This window comes from Xiphias gladius, chromosome 6, assembly GCF_016859285.1.
Source record: "Xiphias gladius isolate SHS-SW01 ecotype Sanya breed wild chromosome 6, ASM1685928v1, whole genome shotgun sequence".
NCBI classification, from domain to species: domain Eukaryota; kingdom Metazoa; phylum Chordata; class Actinopteri; order Istiophoriformes; family Xiphiidae; genus Xiphias; species Xiphias gladius.
This window is the reverse complement of record NC_053405.1, coordinates 21355260-21376574: the sequence shown is the minus strand read 5'-3', so window position 1 is coordinate 21376574 and position 21315 is coordinate 21355260. Positions and strand designations below refer to the sequence as shown.

The window sequence follows — 21315 nt, the reverse complement described above, 5'->3', positions numbered from 1 at the left end:
GTCTTTTTTAATTGTCTGCACATGCTCAATTTCAAGACCGCTGTTCTAGTCATGATTACTGATTAATATAATGATATACAGCTTAGAGGTGTAAAAGCTGACAGTAGGAAAGCAAAGAAGTTGTCTAACTAATTGGAGGTGATTCACTTGTGAGAATGCAAATACAGATCCCAGTAGACTTGAGTTGTCAGTCATCCTGTCAAAACAATCTCCTGTTGAGTCAGTTCTGTTGTGTTAATTTGCACTGAAAATGATTTAACAAGCAAATTTATAGTTTTCACAAGGCCCACCAGTAGAGGATATACTGAAAACATTACAGAAAGCTCAAAATAACGAGGGACAGCTGAAGTGGTCAGACATGTATTAACAGGTCAATTGCAAGTAGAAAATGTGCCTATTCAAAGGGTCTTTCAGGCGTTAGCCAGGACTTCTATCAGTGCAAAATTATACACAAATACCTCATGATAAATGGACATTCCCATTTACTGGAACTAGGGACACGACTGTTTAAAAAACAATATTCTGGGAATCCGATGGCAAATGGGTTATTTCAACAAATCCAAGATGGTGATCAAAGACAATGTTGTAACATCAGTTTTTCTGATAGAAAGGGAATGGTAACTGCTCAAGAGCCAGACATAAATTAGGAAATTTGTGTTATTTGAAAACTATAAATAATGTGATTTATTTCCCCCATGGATGCAACAGACAGAGGAGTCCATTTGCACACCCAGCTTCCAGGAATAATGATATCAAGCCAGCATGGTGAGGTACTATACTGTCCATCTCTGCTCGACTGAAGGGGAGTCAGACTGTTAGAGACAGAGTGGCGCCTGTCCATGTTGTCATCATTTGAGTGGGAATCCTCTGAATAATGTGTGTGTGTGTGTGTGTGTGTGTGTGTGTGAGATAGTGGGACGTAGAGGGTCATAGGGGAGTGATTAATCATTGATGAGCCTCTTTAGAATACTTAAACACGCAAACAGACATACCTTATTGCATCACAGCCTAGACAAGGAAGGCTCTATCCTTTCATATCATGACTTCACTGACAACAGACCAACACGATTAATGTGTAAACGCTCCAACATGCAGTGTCTTTGTCATATGCACATATGTACTCCTGTTGTGTAATGTGGCTCATTTCGGATTTTGATTCCAATTCTCATTGACTTCTTGTTCCAATTATAATATATATATATATATATATATATATAAATATATAAAATATCTATCTATCTACCTATAACTATCTATCTATATATCTATATCTATGTCTATGTCTATGTATATCTATATCTATAGCTCTGGAAAAAATTAAGAGACCACAGCAATTTTTTCTGAAATCAGCATCTCTACATGTATGACAGCCATTCCATTCCAGTGTCTGTTGAATTCCAACACAAGCACACCTCACTCTACTTAATGAGGTACTGATTAAGTGATCAACCAAATCTTATTTAACGAGGAAAAGTATAAAAACCTCTGCTGTGGTCATCACTATCCTCTTGCAATAGGACCAGCTGGATGGCAAAAACAGTGCTAGTAGTACCTCAAATGTAATTGGAATCAAAAAATAACTACTGACCATGCCAAAAGAAAAGTTTTGAATGAGGAAAAGAAGGGTTCAATTCTGGCTTTACTGGCAGAGGGATATAGTGAGCGTCAGGTTGCTTCCATCCTTAAAATGTCTAAGACTACGGTTCATAAGAACAAGGTCAAGCAGCAGGCATTAGGGACAACAAAGTTACAGACCGGCAAAGGGCGAAAACGACTCTCCACTGAATGGGATGACCATCAACTCATTCGAATGTAACTCAGCAACCATAGGATGACATCAAGTGACCTACAAAAAGAATGGCAAATGGCAGCTAGGGTGAGGTGCATGGCGAGAACGGTTCGAAACAGGCTCCTATGGGCAGGGCTCGAGTCGTGTAAAGCTAGAAAAAAATGACAAGAAAAGAAGAGCCAGGCTGAGGTTTGCAAAAGACCATAAGGATTAGACCATAGAGGACTGGAGTAAGTTCATCTTCTGTGATGAGTCCAATTTTCAGCTTTGTCCAACACCTGGTCATCTAATGGTTAGACGGAGACCTGGAGAGGCCTAAAGCCACAGGGTCTCGGACCCACTGTGAAATTTGGTGGAGGATCGGTGATGATGTGGGGGTGCTTCAGCAAGGCTGGAATCGGGCTGATGCGTCTTTGCGAAGGACGCATGAATCAAGCCACGTGCAAGGTTATCCTGGAAGAAAACTTGCTTCCTTCTGCTCTCAAAATTTTCCCCATTTCTGAGGATTGGTTTTTCCAGCAGGCCAATGCTCCATGCCACGCAGTTAGATCAATCAAGGTGTGGATGAAGGACCACCAGATCGAGACCCTGTCATCTCCAGCCCGATCTCCAGGCCTATAATATGAACTTGTTTTCTTTGCATTATTTGAGGACTGAAAACACTGCATCTTTTTTTGTTATTTTGACAATTTGTCATTTTCTGCAAATAAATGCTCTAAAGGACAGTATTTTTATTTGGAATTTGGGAGAAATGTTGTCCGTAGTTTATAGAATAAAGAAAAATGTTCATTTTACTCAAACACATATGTATAAATAGTAAAATCAGAGGAATTGATAATTTTGCAGTGGTCTCTTAATTTTTTCCAGAGCTGCACATCTATCTATCTATATAATATATATATATAATATATATATAATGCAGGAAATGCTTTGTCATCTTAGATAAACTGTTGCATGAAATTGTTTTTAATACTATACAGGACATGGACACTGAGAAAATGTGTAACTGCCAATGTAATTAAAAGTGCAGTAGGTCTAAACTTTTAGGAATTATAAAGTATGTTTTGTTTTTTTGCTTTTTTAACGAATATTCAGTTCTTATAAAATACAGGATAGATAGAGGTTTAACCATCCAAAGCTAAACTAAAACTTGATTAGATCAGGTTGAGCACACACCCCTAAGGACAACAGAGCACCCATTAAGAACCCTTCAAATTAACCTTTAACTTCCTCTTTTAAACTAGTTCATTCAATTGAGTGTCTTATAAGGAAGTAACCGTGAAATACCGACCGATTTATATCATGAATTGGTTGCAGCAAGAAATAAGTCAAGAAAAACAAGACAATCTTCTATGTCAATAAAATAAAACCCTGAGGCTGAGCACCTTTCAGTTTATCTCCTTAGATTTTCCTTCAAATAGCTTTAAAGTAAAAACAAACATTTTGTCAAATTATATCAAGTGGACATTTCTAAATGTATTGTGCATATTTTTAAAAAAAGATTTCCCTGTATTTCAGCATGATGTATTTAGTATTTTTGGAGGCCCTGGGATTCTGAAGAGAATTTTAGGGTTTTTTGAGTTTGAACTTTGCTCATCTGCACAAAATAAGGGTGTAATGATTGATCAGGTATAGGGTCTGTCGACTTGCAAAGGTTCAAAAGTAAATGCATGCATTACTGGAATCAGTGGACCTTTGCATCTTCCAACCCAGTTTGAGACTAAATAAGGTCTTTCCATGCAAAGATGCATGCTTTTCATGACCAAATGGGTGCTCAGGGATTTTCTTCCACTTTAAAAGCATGTACAGTGTGTTAGGGATATAGTATTGACAAAAGTTTTTGGGTATGATGTATTTTGCAAATAAAGCAATTCTAAAACTAATAAAAGCAAGACTAAAAAGTGCTGTTAAAGCAGACCTGATGCAAATGAACTCTTCCTAGATGTGCACTGTGCACAGAAGAGCATTAATGTGTAATAGTGAGACGAACCAGACAGAGAAAGAGTGAGTATGTAGCAAGAGACTAAGACTGTGAATATGCCTAAGCGTGTGTGTACAAAGAATATACATTACGTGTGTTAATGTGTGTTCTTGCAGAGTTGCTGTTCACTCTTTGAGGTTAGCCAGAGTGGTTAGTGAATGATATCTGTTTTTTTTGTATTCCAGTAAGTCTTGTTTTCATTTTGACACACTGCATAAAGCTTCATGTACTTAAGAGCCACAAATGAACCAACCTAAGCTTGGGCAGGTGTGCACGGTTGTCCGTGGCATAGTGTGCAATTCTTCCTAAAACCACAGTGAATGAGTTTAAAGATTCAGCTACTTTTAAAGCTCAGTACTAGTGTTTTTTGATGGTAGTGGTAACATTTACAATTCTTCTTAAAATTACCTGTGGTGGTTTGTGCATGGTTCAGCAAGATAATGGAAGCCACAACCTGCCATTAATTCTTGTACAGACCTAATAAAGATGAGTAAATATGATGAAGCCTTAGTTTCTTTCTTCTTAATTTCTTACTTTTTTGCCAAAGTTTCCATTGTTGATTGTTGTTTTATGAGTGTTTTGATAATGCTTCATTTTATAGGGTCCTTAGTTTCTCAGTAACTCCCAAGAAAGGATTTTAGGGAACTGTGATTTTTGGGGAAGTATCCTGGAAAGGACTATGCAATTTGGTTCTGACATGTCAAATGATCAGTTACTGTAAGCTGTAGACCAATCAGCCGCAACATTAAAACCACTTACCAGTTTTAATGTTGTGGCTGAATGGTGTAAGTAATTTCATAAAGCAATTGTCTAGCTCTATTTAATCTCTGAATTATAAATTTCTAGAAAATAAAAAATAAATTTATCTTGATGTTTGTATTTTATTTATGTCATTTAAATTAGTGAAAATGAATGAATTATTTATAACATGCATAAATGACTTGTAACTTAATTTACTACATTATGACAGATCTGATGCCTCATAAGGAAAAAAAGTTTAGGTGGAAATTTCTATTATGATGTAATGGGGGCATTTTCTGGTCGCACTGAAGCCCAGTTCTATGGTCCAGATCGGATAAATGTTAATAAAGATGCGAGACGTCAATTTCATCCACCTCATTGTACAGTGGTCATGTATTCTATTTCAGTTGTTAGCTATTGATATATTGTAATTGACTGATAATATCAGTGATATGGAGTCTCCAATTGAGGTCTATTAAATCTAATACAAACAAACATTTGGCTCTTATTTTCAAGTTACCAGCAATCTAGAGATTGACATCCTGTCCATATGCTGCAACAGTGTGTTTCCTTACAATATCAGGATATTCCAACAGAGCTCTGCTGAACTATATAAACAAACTACCACTGCGGAAAGCCATGCAAACCACAATGACTCTACAGCTCTAACTGAAACAGGGAGCTGGTTTGAGGTAAACATGGCAGTCACCTAACAATCAATCACAAAAAACATACATCAAAAGTCCCACTTGCCTAAATGTGTTCTGTATTGTCATGGTTCAACAGCACAAAGAAAACAAGAAATCCTGCTTTCTGATTGTTGACATACTGATGAAAAAACGGGCAGGGTCGCCATGTGATAGTGATGGAAGTGGAAAAAAATGGCAACTGAAAAAGAGGGCTGCGTGTGAGGTGGTGGAATAGTCATTATGACCCTGTGACTTACATTTTCTCTGCATGCCTCACATGGCAGGGAGTGTCAAAACCAGAAAGAACAGCTGAGAAAGCACAACACAAGCACAAAACGTCTCTCTCACTGTCGCGCAGGCACCATAACATTCCATGTCTCTAGTGCCAGAAAACCAAACTTGCTGCTCATGAATGCACCGATCATGAAGGAGGCAATTTAAACTAAACAACATATAAAAGACAACTGTCGTGTCATACCTCTCTAAATATGTACACAGATGATTAGATCCAACATCTATCACATAATCTTGAACCCTTGTAATTACCTGTAAAGAAGACAGCCATAGCCAGATGGGCTAACACGGGGAGATGGAAAACTAGGGAAACCCCACATGAATCACAAAATCCATGCCAGTGCTACCACACACGTGATGATATCACTTTCTTGTATATGAAAGCCATCATGTGTAGTCTTTGTTGCTGAAATCCTCCCTCGGCATAATATACTGACACAATCATTTTCATAGAACTTTAACCATCTTCTTTTTTTCCACAGAACTATAACACGTATCCACACACCTGGACACAAACATGAAGTGAAACTCTTCCATGTAATTTTTGTGTCTACTTGTACTCCCCTTCAAACTGTTGCTGACTCCTAACTACAGTATATGTTAACAGAGACTTGAGTGTGCAAGACCACTGCATATGCAAATAACTCTGATACAGCTTCAACATCAAAAACTTGCAAAGGACTAACTTCACTGTTCTTGCAGGTGTTTCTGTGCCAGTAATAATAATGTGTAACTGTAAGGACATGCACGAGTTGGAATACTAGAGGTATTAAAAATCCCATCAAAAGAGGCAAAGTTCATTTGAAACCATTAAACTCAGATATGATGTTTCTACAAGAACACTTGAAAAAGTGTATCTCAACAGATCCTCTACTATAACGATCCAAGGAATAACTCAAGCAAATTTTCAAATTCAAACACACAGACACATATATATATATTTTATATTGCATATACATATTATATATAAAGTCAAGACCAGAGGTATTTGGACATCTACACATTTTTTCTACATTAAAGTGCCAAGTCTCAGGTTTAATTTGAGTAGGTTCACATCAATATAGAAAGAACTCTTTAGGAGACATAGCCCATTAAACACAAGGTGCCCAAATTTTAGAGATTCAAAAGTCAGGGGACACTTGGCTACTAAATGTTTCTTGGGCAACTGTGTGTTGTTTCAATGTAGTTCATGCACAATAGAGCTCACATACGGCTCAGAGATGATTGAGCAATTGAGTCGCCATTTAAACTGAGGTGGAGTTTTCTGCCAATACGAGGAGTAAAAGGTGACCATGCAAGTGAAAAAGATAATAATGAGGCTCAAACAAAAAAAAAAAAACAAACAAAAAAAAAAACAAAAAAAAAAAAATCTAAGTACACTCACTCAAAAAAAAAGGTGTGTAAAAAAAAAAAAAAAAAATGGCACACAACTCTGGAGGTAGATGGTGTGGCACGAGTAAATGGATTAATATTTTTCTTTTCTGGTCTTATTGACCACTCAAAGCACTTTACACACACACACACACACACACACACACACACACACACACACACACACACACACACACACACACACAAACACACAAAATACATCGGAGGCAATTTGGGGTTCAGTATCTTGCCCAAGGACACTTAGGGGAAATATGTGAACTGGAGGAGCCAGGGATTTGAACTTCTGGTTAGTGGACAACCCGCTCTACCTCCTGAGCCACAGCTGCTCCCAAGTCTTGTGGACGACCAGAAAATAATGGTGGAGAAGAACCCCTCTAATACTGAACAGCAAGTCATGAATGCTGTACAGGATGTAGGCGTACATGTATCCTCGCCAATGATCAAGAGACTTGACTTCATGACCATAACCTCAGAAGATTCACTGCAAGATGCAAACCCCTGGCAAACCTTAAAAAGCAGAAAGGCCCAGCTGCTGTTCACAAAAAAACACAAAAAGATACAAAACAAAACAAAAATCAACCTCTGTCAACATTATGGAAAGAGGAAATTGTGGAAAAAACAGGAACAGGTTATGGTCCAAAGCCACCACCTCATCTGTCAAACATGGCAGTGGTTCTTTTATGGCTCACGCATGTACAGTTGCCAACTGAACTGGCACACTGGCATTTAAAGATGATTTTACTGCTGAAGGAAGCAACATGATGAATGCAGAGGTATACAGGGGCGTTATGTGTGCTCAGATTCAGCCAAATGCATCAAAACTCATTGGAAAAACTCACTGAAACACCACTCCTCCCTTTTACAGCCTAACTTCCAACTCTTAGTAGATAAATTAACAGCTAAAATTCATTAATTCTTTAAGGAGATAGGACTAAATAATAATACTTTTCCTATGGAATTACAAAAACCCATAGGATAAGTAGAAAACATCTCTACAAATCCAAATCTAAAGGAATATTAGCTCTTCCAAATTTCATTCTTTATTACTGGGCCTCTGCCCTTAAGTCCTTTGCTTTTTGGCTAGATACCTCAATCTCTCCACCTAACTGGTTAAAAATAGAACAGGAAGATTTCCATTCCAATTCCATGGGTCCTAGCTCCCACTCCAACTGATAAATCAATCTACACCTATAATCCTATCATACATAACTTAACACGTATATGGAAACAAATATAATCCCATTTTGGTTTTAAACATATCTCTCGCTTTAGACATCACACAAAAACCCAGTTTCACCCCATCAAAATTAGATAAAACCTTCTGCACATGGAGTGAGTCAGGAATCCATAGCGTCAAAGATCTATATACTCTATACATTAATACTAGAACCAGAACCTTTATTAATTGTATCTAAAGCACAAGAAGACTCACTGTAGCCCAACAACAATTCCTCTCTTTCTGCCTCATCACAGCAGAAAACAAAAAAAACCCCCAAACTACTATTTACAGTATGTCATGGAAAGAAACAACAGTTCCTATCTTGAAAATGTGGCTACATGATCTAACCTGTACATTATATTTGGAAAGCATAAGATATGTCTTAAAGGGCAGACTCCCACACTATAATACGATTTGGCAACCCCTCATATCACACCTTGCACACAGAAGCTCCTGAGTTGTAACCTACATTAATACACCGTTTCATTTGATCTAATAAGTAAATGAGTGAAAGAAGGCTACGGAAGAAGGAAACAGGCACGGGTTGGGAGGATAATAGTGTTCCTATTATAATATTTAGATTTATTTGTTTTTTTTTATTTAGTATATACACATTTATTTTTGTCAATTTTTATTTCATTTAATTATGTATTTCTTTTTTTTTTTATTTCTTTGAATGCACATGGAAATAACTTTATAATTATTTCATATGAATTAAAATGAGCATTGAAATTACAATAAATTGCTATGTATATTTTTCTTTGGCTCAATAAAGAAAATTTTGAAAAAAAAAAAAAACAACAACTTTTCTTTCCATAAACAATGTCTAGGTTACTTTGGGTAATCAACAAACCTAACAGTCAACACTTTTTTTTGGAACTACTATTAGTGTTGTTTGGTTTAAACTCATCCCTGCTCTTTGAACATGGAATAAACTTTGCACATTTGTGGGGACATAAAATCCGGGTCAACAGCAGTTTAAAGTGATATAATAAGAAAAATTTGTATTATTCAGAGAAAAGCTGTAAAAACGCATAATCAAGGTAAGAAATGCGCTTTCCCTTGCCATTGCTGTCACATCTCAACCCTTCCGTTATTATTTACTGTTTTGTCCTTATGTTGTACCAAGAAAAACCCAGACTACTATGCCTTTTCTACTGTCAGACAAGCTAATCATGAGGGGGATACTGCCAGTCCGCTTGGTAACCCATGACTACTCTTCTTTAAAACTCATCATTATAGCATATTGTGTTTTACTGCGGTTCCATAATGCCACTCATCAGCTCAGTCCAAATAGGCTTTAGATTAGAAACTCACTGGTCTGTGTCATTACAGATGGCTCCTATTCATACAATGCTAAATATAAGGAATTGGCTGGATGAATACAAAAGTGCACAGAAACAGAAAATGCAAATGACGGATAGTAACCATCCAAAATGGTGAGGTAAATATGTGAGTGAGTAAAAGGCTGAGCCTTTATTTCAATGTCCATGTCTAAGCATTTCCCCTCCTAAAACAAATGTTGTATTATTATTATAGCTGTATCCCCAGGGAAGGGATAATCTTACAGACATCAAATTATTCACAAAAGCTTAAAAACCCTTCTCAAGAATATTCTTATATCTTCAAAAGGTTACGGAAACATATCTCACATTGTGGACTCATTCCAAGCATGAAAATTACACAGATTTCTGAAGATGGAGTGTGGAAGTGTAGAAGAATGTTAAATTACAGTGACTTATAAATGACATGTCTTGACAGGAATGGGGCAGGTACTGCTGCAGTTGTCTAGACAACACTAGGCTTTAATTAGGCTGTTGAATGGTAAATTAAGCTGAGCTGAATACACACAGAGGACAAGATGAAAGAAGTGGGTGTGAGGCATGGTACATTGTGTTAGAATAGGTATGAGCGTTTTCATACTGCCTCTTGCAAGCATTAAAATGTGTGTGTGTGTGTGTGTTACTTTAACGCAAATAAAAATATGCCAACATATAAACCAGATATATAAAACTAACCTGTGGGAAATCTCCATTTCTAGGGAGGTTGAGGCTGGCAAAGTTCACATCAGGGAATCCCGAGGACATGTCCATGTGCACATCCGGAGTGGTGGTGGTAGTGCTGCTGCTGTAGTGGTATTGCCTGGAGGGGTAAGAAGAGGTACTGTGTATTTTATTGCTACTCATACATATATACCGAGTAAGACTGACACATGCTGTTTTCTTCATCCTGATAAAATTTACACATTACAACTGCAAAGCACAATCACAGCCTTCCACTATGCAATAAGCAGCTCCAAGAGAGAAATTAAAGGGGCACTGGAAAGTATCTAATGTGATCAAGTAGTCAAATGTCACAGTCAGAACAGTACTAGATGATGATCTGGTGTTATACCAGAAATATGGTGGCTTAACAACATTACATCCTGTTTTTAGCAATTCCAACAAATAACACAAAGTTAACAGAAGAAAACACTTATTGGTATTGAGGTATTAAAAACCAAAAAGAAGCAATTTCAACTGTCAAAGATAAAAGAAGGTTAACAGAGACACATATACATAGGTCTGACATAGCACAGGAGGTAAAGGTTTTTATTTAAAAAAATAAATAAATTTAAAAAAAGGCAGAGAGAGAGAGAGAGAGAGAGAGAGAGAGAGAGAGAGAGAGAGAGAGAGAGAGAGAGAGATGTCAAAGAGAATAAGAACTCCTCTGACCTGCTGTGAAGATCCAGCGTCCACCTTTTGTTAATACCAACCATTCTCCTTTAGCCCAGTATGAGAGACAGGTCTACAAACCATCATATCCCCAACAGAGACTTTTTCAGTTTCTTCATGAGAACAAGTAATGTAAGAACCCACTATTCTGACTATGGTTAATACACTCTCAAAATGAAAGTGAAACAACCTTATCAAGGTGGAACTGTAACCATACTGTCCCATGCTCCTCTCATCCAATCATGTGCCAGGGCTCAGGCTCAGAGGGAATGAGCTTGGCCAAAGCTATTCACAGGATTTGGCTCTGTGTCCTGATCCATGGGCCAGAGATTGGAGAGACTGATTGATTTAAGTTCAAAACACAGCAAGAGGATGAAATGGCAGCCCTAGGCCAGTGTATAGAAGCTAGTCTATGAAAAAAATGGTTCCTGTAGAAAAATTTTTTGAACCACAAAAACAACAAAAACATGCATCAAAATTCAATATTTTACGATTTCCATGTTCAAATGTTAAATTGTTAGTGACTGTCTGTTTTAAAGAATTTAAAGACATCTTTTAAATAACCACAAATATCACTGGGCTACAAGACAAACAGCAGTTTTTTTATTTTGGTTTTCCGTCTAAAAGTGATCACTGATGCACAAATATTTGTTTTTAAAAAAAAAAAAAAATAAATCACAAGCTAATGGTGGCAACTTTTGGTTGGTATGGTTCTGTTTTCCGCAATCATGCACATAAAAAGGTTAAATATGACAATATATCAAGTTAACTATTATAATAGTTAAAGATGAAAATATAAACTACAGGGGTCATGAGAACATACTGGTAAAGAATCGTTTTAGTTCCCAGACAGATCATAGCACAGTGAATGGTAACATTCATCCATACTGGAAATCCCCTCCTGGCCCTTTAGTCAACAGTGATATGACAGTGATATTATTACAGCAGAAGTATTGGCAGGCTGGAATCAGCTGCTTTCCAACAACACAAAACTGGTTAGGGGCTCTTGGCCAGAGGAGCTGATTGACTTACTGTTTGTGTACATGTAGCCTTCCCATACTATGCAGTCTGTAGTTGTGTGCAGATCTTCAATGATCCTTGTTATTGCTGCACAATCTTTTAAAGTGTCAGAACTATTGTAGATTTCAAACATTGTAATGTGGTTCAATCATAAAGTTTAATGTTGCAGTTCACCAGGAGCGCTGCTCTTCGAAACACACCTAACTAGCAAATAGGCAACAAACTTTAAACACACTAACACCTATACTGCAGCAGAACTTGGAATAATTGGAAAACAAATTCGCAACCTTATATTAGCAGGGATAATGCATAATTGTAAGACTTTGAACAGGGCAGATTTACTTGGTAAGATTCCCTTCAAATGACTGTAAAAATAAAAAATAAAAAAAGGAAGACATGATTCCATACAAATTCACTTCTTTTATGTATTTGTGGAGACAGAAATAGAAAGACCATTATTTTCCTGCTTTTGTCTTTTAAGAAAAAGTAAGAATCAGGCCCCCCCTCATGCAACACACAGCATGTTTTTTTTTGCATCTCAGCCTGATCAGGCTGATTATTGCTTTATCAAAAATGAATTTTTACCAACAACTGCTTTAACAGAATTTGTGTATTAGGGGGAAGTTTCAGTTCAGGTTTGAGTTTTAATGTTTTTAAAATGCTATTGATTTCTTACTGTTTAGAAAGGAGTGAACTAGAAGTGAAAACGTTTCAACCACTGACCCCCATAGCATTTTTAGGTAATAGAAGTACAGTATGTAGACTAGTATGTAATACCCAATTTGTCCTTGTATTCAAGTAAACAGCAGGACAGTGCCAAAATTTGTGTAATTTAAACTGAACTCAACACTGCTCATTAAAAGACAAAGGTTTCTTAAGATTCACTGTGAGAAAACAAATTCCTTCAGAATGGTTATCAACAGTATGTTGCTACTTTTATTCAGAGACAAGGATTTTTATCAGAGTTTACAATATGGTTTCAGGTTGCTCAGGCAACTGTGACACCAGACAATAAACAACTTCTAAGATTCCTTGGAAGAACGCTTCCTTACAGCCAGCACAACCACGAAATTTAACTCTCATGATATCAGCAGTGTGCAATAAGTGAACTTTGACTCATAGCACCAGGAAACACTCCACTCTGGCTGCGGGCAGTATAAACACTGAATAACACAGAGATGGCAGACAGCAGGTCAAAGTAAACTTTGGAGAAGGGATATCAAAAAGCTCACCCTGAGCTATTCTACACTAAACTCACTGTCTCATTGCATCAAAAAGAATATGGTAAAAGAAAGAAGCTCTGATGTTTCTACAGAAACTCTCTGAAATGTGGTCTGTAGTGTGGTCGTATTTCACAGAGGCATGCTAACCTTAATTACGACACACAATCTGAGCTTTCAAGATTAATAACTTAAGACTATGTCACAGACAACCAGAAATATGCAAAAACAAAAGTATGCAGATCAGTGGTTTGAATCTTATTTTTCTGCTGTAAACAAACACCCAGACTCAGCAGTGTGGGACAAACCTAACCATACACCAACACAAACTGTTACTGCTATTGCTGAAAGACTGAAAACAGTGGGCCTTATTTTCCCCCTTGAAATTGTTTGGTAAAACAAACAAACAAACCCCCCCCCCCAAAAAAAAAAAAAAAAAAAAAAAAACCACACAAGCACAACTGGAAAACCCAGTGTATTTTAGACCAATAATATAATCATCACTGGTGAGGTTTTACTGCGTTAAAGTGTAATTCTTTTTTTTCGTCAGCCAACAGGTACCCTGAGATCTGTAAGTAGTAGATAGTGACATAGCACATGTATTTAAAATCAGTATATATGAGCCTAAATTCCTGAAGATGTCAACATCCAGAGCAAAACCAGCACGAGGTGTACATGGCTGCAGTATGGGACTGGCAGTGCATCACTAGGGAAGATACCAAGCATCTAGTGCTGGCTATGGGCTGTAGGACTTCAGTTGTTGATTCAGTTCAGTCGATGCTGATACCAGTATATCTGTCATAGTCAAACAAATACGGGGTGGGAACAGAGAAAATACATTATCATATACAGTATTTTAGCATGTTAGAGGCCAATCACATTCACGACTCCTTCTCTTTAAATACGGCTCTCCCCACCATGACGCACTGACAGTTTTGGAATCCTGTACAGTTTTCCCCAGAGGAAGCATATTGTCTGGGACTTGCAGAATTGCAAATATGAATACACCTGCTAAACTATATTTACAAGAAGATGTTTCCCATTTCATTACTCTGAACATGTTGAAGATCCCACGGGCTCAATTTTTTCCATGCATAATACTGCGTAGCTTGCCATCACAATCTGCAGTTAAATATCACCATAGTGCCAGAAATAAAATAAAAAATTACAATTAAAAATGTGGTTTAGTATTTCACATGTTGTAGCCAACTGCTTTTGAAATATGATTTGAATTATTTTTAAAGTTCAATTCAGTTAGATTCGACTGCCTTACATGCAAAAATAAATACTGACAATGTGGAAAGCAGCAGTAGTCTGCTTAATTCTCATTTTACAGCAGGTAAACCTTGGGCAGGCTTTCGGCATTAGCCACCTAGGCGGTCGACTAGGGTGCCTCCAGCTGGAAGGGCACGAAAGAGGAGGAAAAAATATTTTTTTAATCGCTCCTGATGTACTTTTAAAAGTCTATACACCAACGCCTTGTGCGCCCGTTAAATTGATGAAAAAAACTACAATTACTGCCTCGCGATTGTATACTTCGGCCAACCAGTCAAGTATCAGATAAGTCAGGCGTTCCTGATACATCGCATTTGCGAGAATTGGACAGATGTAAGGCCACAGTGACCTTGACCTTTGAGCATGAAAATCTAAATCAGATCATCTTTGAGTTCAATTGAACATTTGTGCCAAATTTGAGGAAATTCCTTCAAGGTATTCCCCAGATATCACGTTCACAACAATGGGACAGACGGACAGATAACCTGAAAATATAATTATGTTACATAGGTGAAAGCACAGGTGCACTGAGCTGTCGACCTGCTCTGAGCAGGCAGGCAGCGACAAACGCAAGACGCAGTTATCCTTGACACTAAGATTGCAGTGCGCTGTTTGACTGGCAACAGCATACTGTCTGCTGTGTGTACTCCTCCCAGTGGGACGCACAGCGAGTCACCGGGATACCTAATGGGTGCAGGTGAGGAAATAACCTCAGTGCAACCCAGGCATATGCAAAAATGTAGAGCCATTCTGTCAGACACATTACTATTATTTTTGATTTTACTGTAGTCTAATATAAAGCTATTTTAGCCATTCCTTGTTGAAGGGGTTTACACAATCATATGGACACTGGACAATGGGAAATCTCAAGTTTTTCTAGCCAGTTGCCTTGAATTTTAAGTCCAGAGTCTTTTTGTTTAAAACATATAGAAATAGAAATATATCCATCTTGGAAGTCTCCCACAACCTCAGGTGAATATCAAGTGTACCCACGTGAGTTCCCAGCTCCAAGGTTAAGAAACTGCCTTGTTACATGCAATTCAAAACACCTTTCAGAATAGGTTAGGTAGTGTGAAAAAGGGCCTGACTGGATATCAGAAGTACTAAACTGAGTGAATAAAAGAGGTAAAGATGTAGATAGATGACTTGTAGAGGTGCAACGACTGGACCTTTAAAGACCTCTGTCCTATTTACTTGGTCTAATTCAGAGTGGAGAAGTGCTGCAGCAAAAAACAACAAAAAAAAAAAAAAAACAAGATCAAAGTCCTGGCTCTTTTTGAAAAAGAACTCAAAACATGCGTGCTAGGTCACTCTGGGACATTTACTGATGATAAATAACACTTAATTAACACCTTTTCAAACCACAGGACCTTGTTCTTTCTGGATGAGGGTCTTAAAACACAGTGATTAAGAAGTAGATGATATTCATTCACACAAATCGTGTTCTAAACCACAGACACATCATGGTTTTGGTCTTATTTGCACATTGTAAAATGAGGAGTGAGATAAGGGTCTTGTAAAACTAGCTTCATGTCAGAAAATTCCACTTTGAGTGAACGTGAAAACCACAGACTGCACTCTCATGTCATCTGATGCTTGAACTTGAACTGAACACACAGCAATAACAATACAAAACACCACTGCTTGAAGAAACTCTTCCTGAGTTATGTTTAGCATGACACATTTGGGGATGAATACATTTAATTCATTTTAGAAGTTTTACCTCTAAGTACATGGTTTTTCTTTAAAATAAAATCTTTCACTATGGAATAAAAGAAGAGACATTGTACGTAGATATCAAACCCACACAAATCTCAGATTTAATCCATATATCATGGTACCGCTTGCTGATGTAAGAAAATAAAACCTGTATCACAACTGTGATACATGGTTCACAGATCTGTGTCATCATAGCATCAAAATTATTATACTAAAGATGATATTATGTAGTAACTGCACAGCCCTACAGGAGATACACTACAAATGAACCATTCATAATAGACTGCTATTACAGATCATACCTAAACTTCCCCATTCACAGATGCTGCTACGCACCGGGATTACATGACAGTAGTTTTAATATTTCTCTTTTACTTGCATACTTGTGCTGTCTCTTTCTTTCTCTCTTTGACTAGTCTTGAAGTCCTTGATATGACACTTATATGTCAATAAAAATTAAATTAAATTCTCCTCCGTAATAGAAATCCCTGTTCACTAAATCCGAGCAAAGGTCAGACCAGCATCCAAGCCCTGCTACACTGAAGCCATGTAGGAAAACGTGCTGAACACCTGCTGCATTTTTCAGCTACACTGTATTGGGTATTGGGCTGAGACAAAACAAGTGCACAGCGATACTGTAGCTCAAAGGATGCAGTATGGACCATGACAAGGATTGCAGCTGCTTCTGTGTGGTTGACATGCTGCTTACTTTGCAAGCACAATGCAGACGAGGTGTTGCACAACACACAAACAACTTAAGTGGGAAGAAAGAGACAAACACCTCTCATTGAGCAGTGAGGTCATAAAAACAGAGCTGAGTTGTAAGATGTTGAGATAAACTCCCCTAATAAAGCTGAAACCAGGCCACGACAGGAAATGGAGGTCAGACAAAGGAGACCATCCCCAATGACATGAGCGGGTGTTTTAGTGTCAGGTTAAGAAGTGATATATTGGTCTGATTGTATTCGGTCACTCCAGGTGTCAGCAATGCAATAGTGGGATCATGTCTGGAACATTTTGGGCACCCTTGAGACAGTTTTAAATTCCAGATATTTCAATCATCAGATAAGACTTTTATGTTAATGTGGGCTGGTGCACCTACATTTTTTAATCGTAAAGCATCAAATCAATCATTGGACACAAACACATCGTCAGATTTACTTAGGAGTGAAGCAGCATAACTCACATTCCAGTTTAAACACTAACCCACACAATTATATATTTATATTCAGTATAACTAGAAACTTTATTCTTTTTTTTAGTCTTTATATCTTCTTTTAGTCCTATGATATTATACTCTCTGTTGCCAGATACACAATTGTGAATTTATGGTATTTTTCCAGTGTAATATTAAGTGAGTGACTATAACAGTATGTATTCCTTTTAATGATTTGAATACATTTTATTTTGGGAGTTGTGTATCCTATTAAGAAGGCCTATATACTAAAGAGGAAGTATATTTGTTTGTCATGTGGATGTGGCTGCCTCAGACAATAATGCATTAGTCAAATATATAAACCATTAGTAGAACTTTCATAAGACACCCACGACACAAACACCATGATCACAATAACTACATTTGGGACATTTTGTTAGCTCATGCATGAAAACCCCTGTGGGTAGTCATCGCTCAGTTCCAACGGTTTACAACCCTCAATCTAAAATGCGTATCCTGTTGCAAGTACTGAACATGGTATTTGTTATGGAACACTTTCTTTAAGTTTCTCAACCACCATTTATGTACTAGTATATAGCGCATAAAGTTACCTCAAAGATACTGTGTCTTTACTTATGATGTTTTCAGCTGATATACTATCATTCTCACGTAATGGTAATTCAAGGTATTGTAACGTGTGAGTTTGTATACACTTACTGGTTTCCAGATTGCATAGGGCAGTGTATGCTGTATTCAGCCTGCTGAGGAAAGGATCCCCAGGATCCAGAGGACACATATATTGAACTCTAAAATACAAAAACATTTAAATCTGTCAAACTTTGTAAAGGGCATAGAAATATAACAATGAACATTTTAAGTGCAACAGAGCTCCCTGATAACGTGAATACACAAACAACTCAGGCTCTATATGTTCGTCACTCCAGTGGTGTATCTTCTGACAGAATTAACAGCAAAAATAAAACTTGTATCAAACTACATTTGTTATGTTCAGAAGAGAATACCATCACCACCATCAAACCAGAGCATTTTGCCATGCACTATAGTGAAAAACTATAAATAGGATATTCTCCAAATTAAGAATGTATTGTGTTCTGTAGTTGTTACATAATTAAAAATCACTTTAAGCACATTCTTTTGGGATTGCTAAAACGATCCTCTACTAATTAAATGAAAATACTCTACTAACATTTTCAACAAAATGCTACACATATCATGTATGTAGCATGTAAAGCTACAGTAAACCTCAAAACACTGAACCAGTACACTATCCACCCCAATTTACTTTAAGGACTTTATTTCACCTTTATTTCACCAAATTAGCTCATAAAAGGGAGTCATCAAAATATTTGATTTGAATGCATTTGTATCCATATTACAGTTGGACTTGACTCTACAGGAAAAAATAAAAACAAAACAATCCATGTAAGTTAACTGAATATGAACATCGATGCAATTGAAGGCAATAATATACCTCCATGTTAGAGGCCACAGAGTACAAACTGCTGTCCAGCTGAGGGCCCTCTGGATGCAGGTAGTTCTCCCCGTCCATGGCCAACGCTGAGGGGAGGATGGGCATCAGACCACAGCTTCACACATGACCACCAGCTGACTTAGGCTATGCACCCTCTGACCGCCACCCAAGTGCTGGCTGTTTCCTAGGTAGTTCTTCTAACAAGGGCAAATGCTCTCCATGACCTGAGGAATACAGTGGAGATGGAGGGGATGTAGGGAAAAGGGACAGACATAAGAACAACCGTCCACCAGCATTATCTTATTATGACAGAATAAATAAAACAGTGAAAGAGCTGTGACACTGGCCTACATGGAAAAAAGATACAAGTACATTTTATGTACATAGATTATTATAGGCTTAATATTAAAATACTTTATATAACTTAAAATTTAACAAACAGTAAACACAGGACAAACAAAAGCATTGCAGAGGTCTCAAAAAGTGTAACATGTCTGCCATAGAATACAAATATACATACACAAGTTAATTTCACAAGAAGACAAAGGTATCTTCAAAATGAAAATTGGAATAAATATATTAAAATCAGAAAAAATGTTTCACAGTAATAAATAACTTTTATGAGGCAAATTAGACAAATAATTGGTCTTCCACTTCAAGACTGATTCTAGCTGCCTTTGTCACCACACAAACTGAATGCATATCTTATTCATAATGCAGATCGTGAGCTTATATTCTTACTGATTGACAGCCCGCATTAGCTGGATGTCATCTCACATCACTTAAGTTTCCCCATTCATCAGAGAACCAATTATTATCACCGCAGGCAGTCCACAACAGTGTGAAACATATGAGATTCAGATATGTTGAAAACCTAGACTAAATGTTGATACACTTAAGTATCACAATACTAAACAGTTTCTAACCATAAAGCAAAATCAGGCAGTTAGCATAGTATGCACTCAAAAGGCCCTTTCTGTCACAAACAGCTATGTGTGTATGTGTGTTTTACAACTCAAGCAGTGCCCCTATAATGACAAGTTTGACTGGCTAGACCAGACTGTCTGCACACAGGCAGGAGTCTTCCTACAATGCTAACAAGCTCTAGTCTCTCTTCTTCACATACACATGCATAAATTAGGAAAAATTAAAATGATATATATGAAAGAAGGGGCGTATTTGTAAGTTGAACTAGTGTTGACCAATTTTGATTTTTATAGTGGGGTTATCCTTTCGTTTACATTTACATCAGATTTCCTCATTTAAATCTATCTGAGTAAATTAGACATGCTCTCCTATAATTGGGAAACTGACCACAATGGCCTTCTTTGTTCCGATATGGTTTCACACGGAGACCAAATAACCCTGAGTCAAAAGCTGGCAGCTTTAACTCAATATCCCAGTATGTGCGCTCAGACAACAGATCTGCATGATATCAAAAAAATATCGAAAAACCATAACTGAATTCTGTTACTTCAGGATTGAAAGCTTAACAATCATTCCACAAATCTCACTAGTGTGACAGCTGAATCAATCCAATCTTTCAGCGCTCCACAATGCACATCTGTGTTATGTCAGTAACACTCCCTTGCCCCAAACTAATCAAACTGTTACCTTCCTTCCCCTCTCCCTTCCTTCATTCCTTCCACCAGTTTGCCCCCAATATGGAACATAGGCCAGACGTGTTCACTGGGGACAAAGCTGAGGTAATAAATCCTAATAGGGTTCATGAGGGTCTAAATAAGAGGGCCTTTGTGTGTCTGAGTGTGTGCGAGTGTGCGAGTGAGTGAGAGAGTGAGAGAGAGAGAGACCTGACCCAACATATCCAACACTCACATAGCCAATACACACAGAGGGAGGCCATTTTACCCTGAAGCTGCCCAGTGAGAGACTATCAGGATAAGGTGAAGCAAATGTGGGGAAGCCCAACGCAAAGAACCAACTGGCAAACGTCCTAAGAAGGAGGTCTTATGCAAACGGATATTAGATATTTTCTGAATATGAATGGCCAGCTTCCACCGTCTGAGGTCCAGATGAAGGCAAAGCAGCTCGTAGTAGTCAGGGAGTGTGCATAGAGAGCCTTCTGAGGCCCCTTTGGTGTTGCAAAACCGTAAGGATATTGCAGACTTGGATGCATCAACTGCTCTTATATGTCTTTCCAGTCCAATTTACAGGTAGGTATACAAGTATTTGGACAGTGACACCATTTTTGTAATTTTGCTTCTATATACCACCACAGTGGATCTGAAACAAAGCCATCAAGATGTGACTGAAGTGTTGATTTTCAGCTTTAATTCAAGGGCTTAGAAAAAAATATCACATTAACAGTTTAGGAATTACAGCTACTTTTGTAGATAGTCCCTCATTTTCAGGGGCTCAAAAGTAATTGGAAAACTTATTGACAATCAATGTAATGGCAAAGTGTGGCCTGTTCCCTAGTTTTTACATGACAAATTAATCACATAAAAGGTCTGGAGTTGATTCCAAGTGTTGAATTTGCATTTGTTAGCTGTTCATGTGAACTCTCAATATGCAATCCAAAGATTTGTTGATGCAAGTGAAGGAGGCAATCATTAGGCTGAAAAAAACAAACAAAAAAAATAACAGAAAGATA

The 21315-nt window shown here is 37.5% G+C and overlaps 1 protein-coding gene across 6 annotated transcripts in view; it reads right to left on the bottom strand.

Annotated features, from left to right (window-relative positions):
* si:ch73-63e15.2 (protein strawberry notch homolog 2) overlaps positions 1-21315 on the bottom strand; it is a 66037-nt gene that overhangs the window by 31193 nt on the left and 13529 nt on the right. For all 6 annotated transcript variants that reach the window (XM_040128213.1, XM_040128216.1, XM_040128218.1 and 3 more), the window contains exons 2-4: positions 18702-18925; positions 17927-18015; positions 10124-10247 (exon numbers count right to left, since the gene is read on the bottom strand). In XM_040128213.1, coding sequence (XP_039984147.1) covers positions 10124-10247; positions 17927-18015; positions 18702-18806 — 318 coding nt within the window. In that variant the 5' untranslated portion in view covers positions 18807-18925. The remainder of the gene's footprint in view (positions 1-10123; positions 10248-17926; positions 18016-18701; positions 18926-21315) is intronic.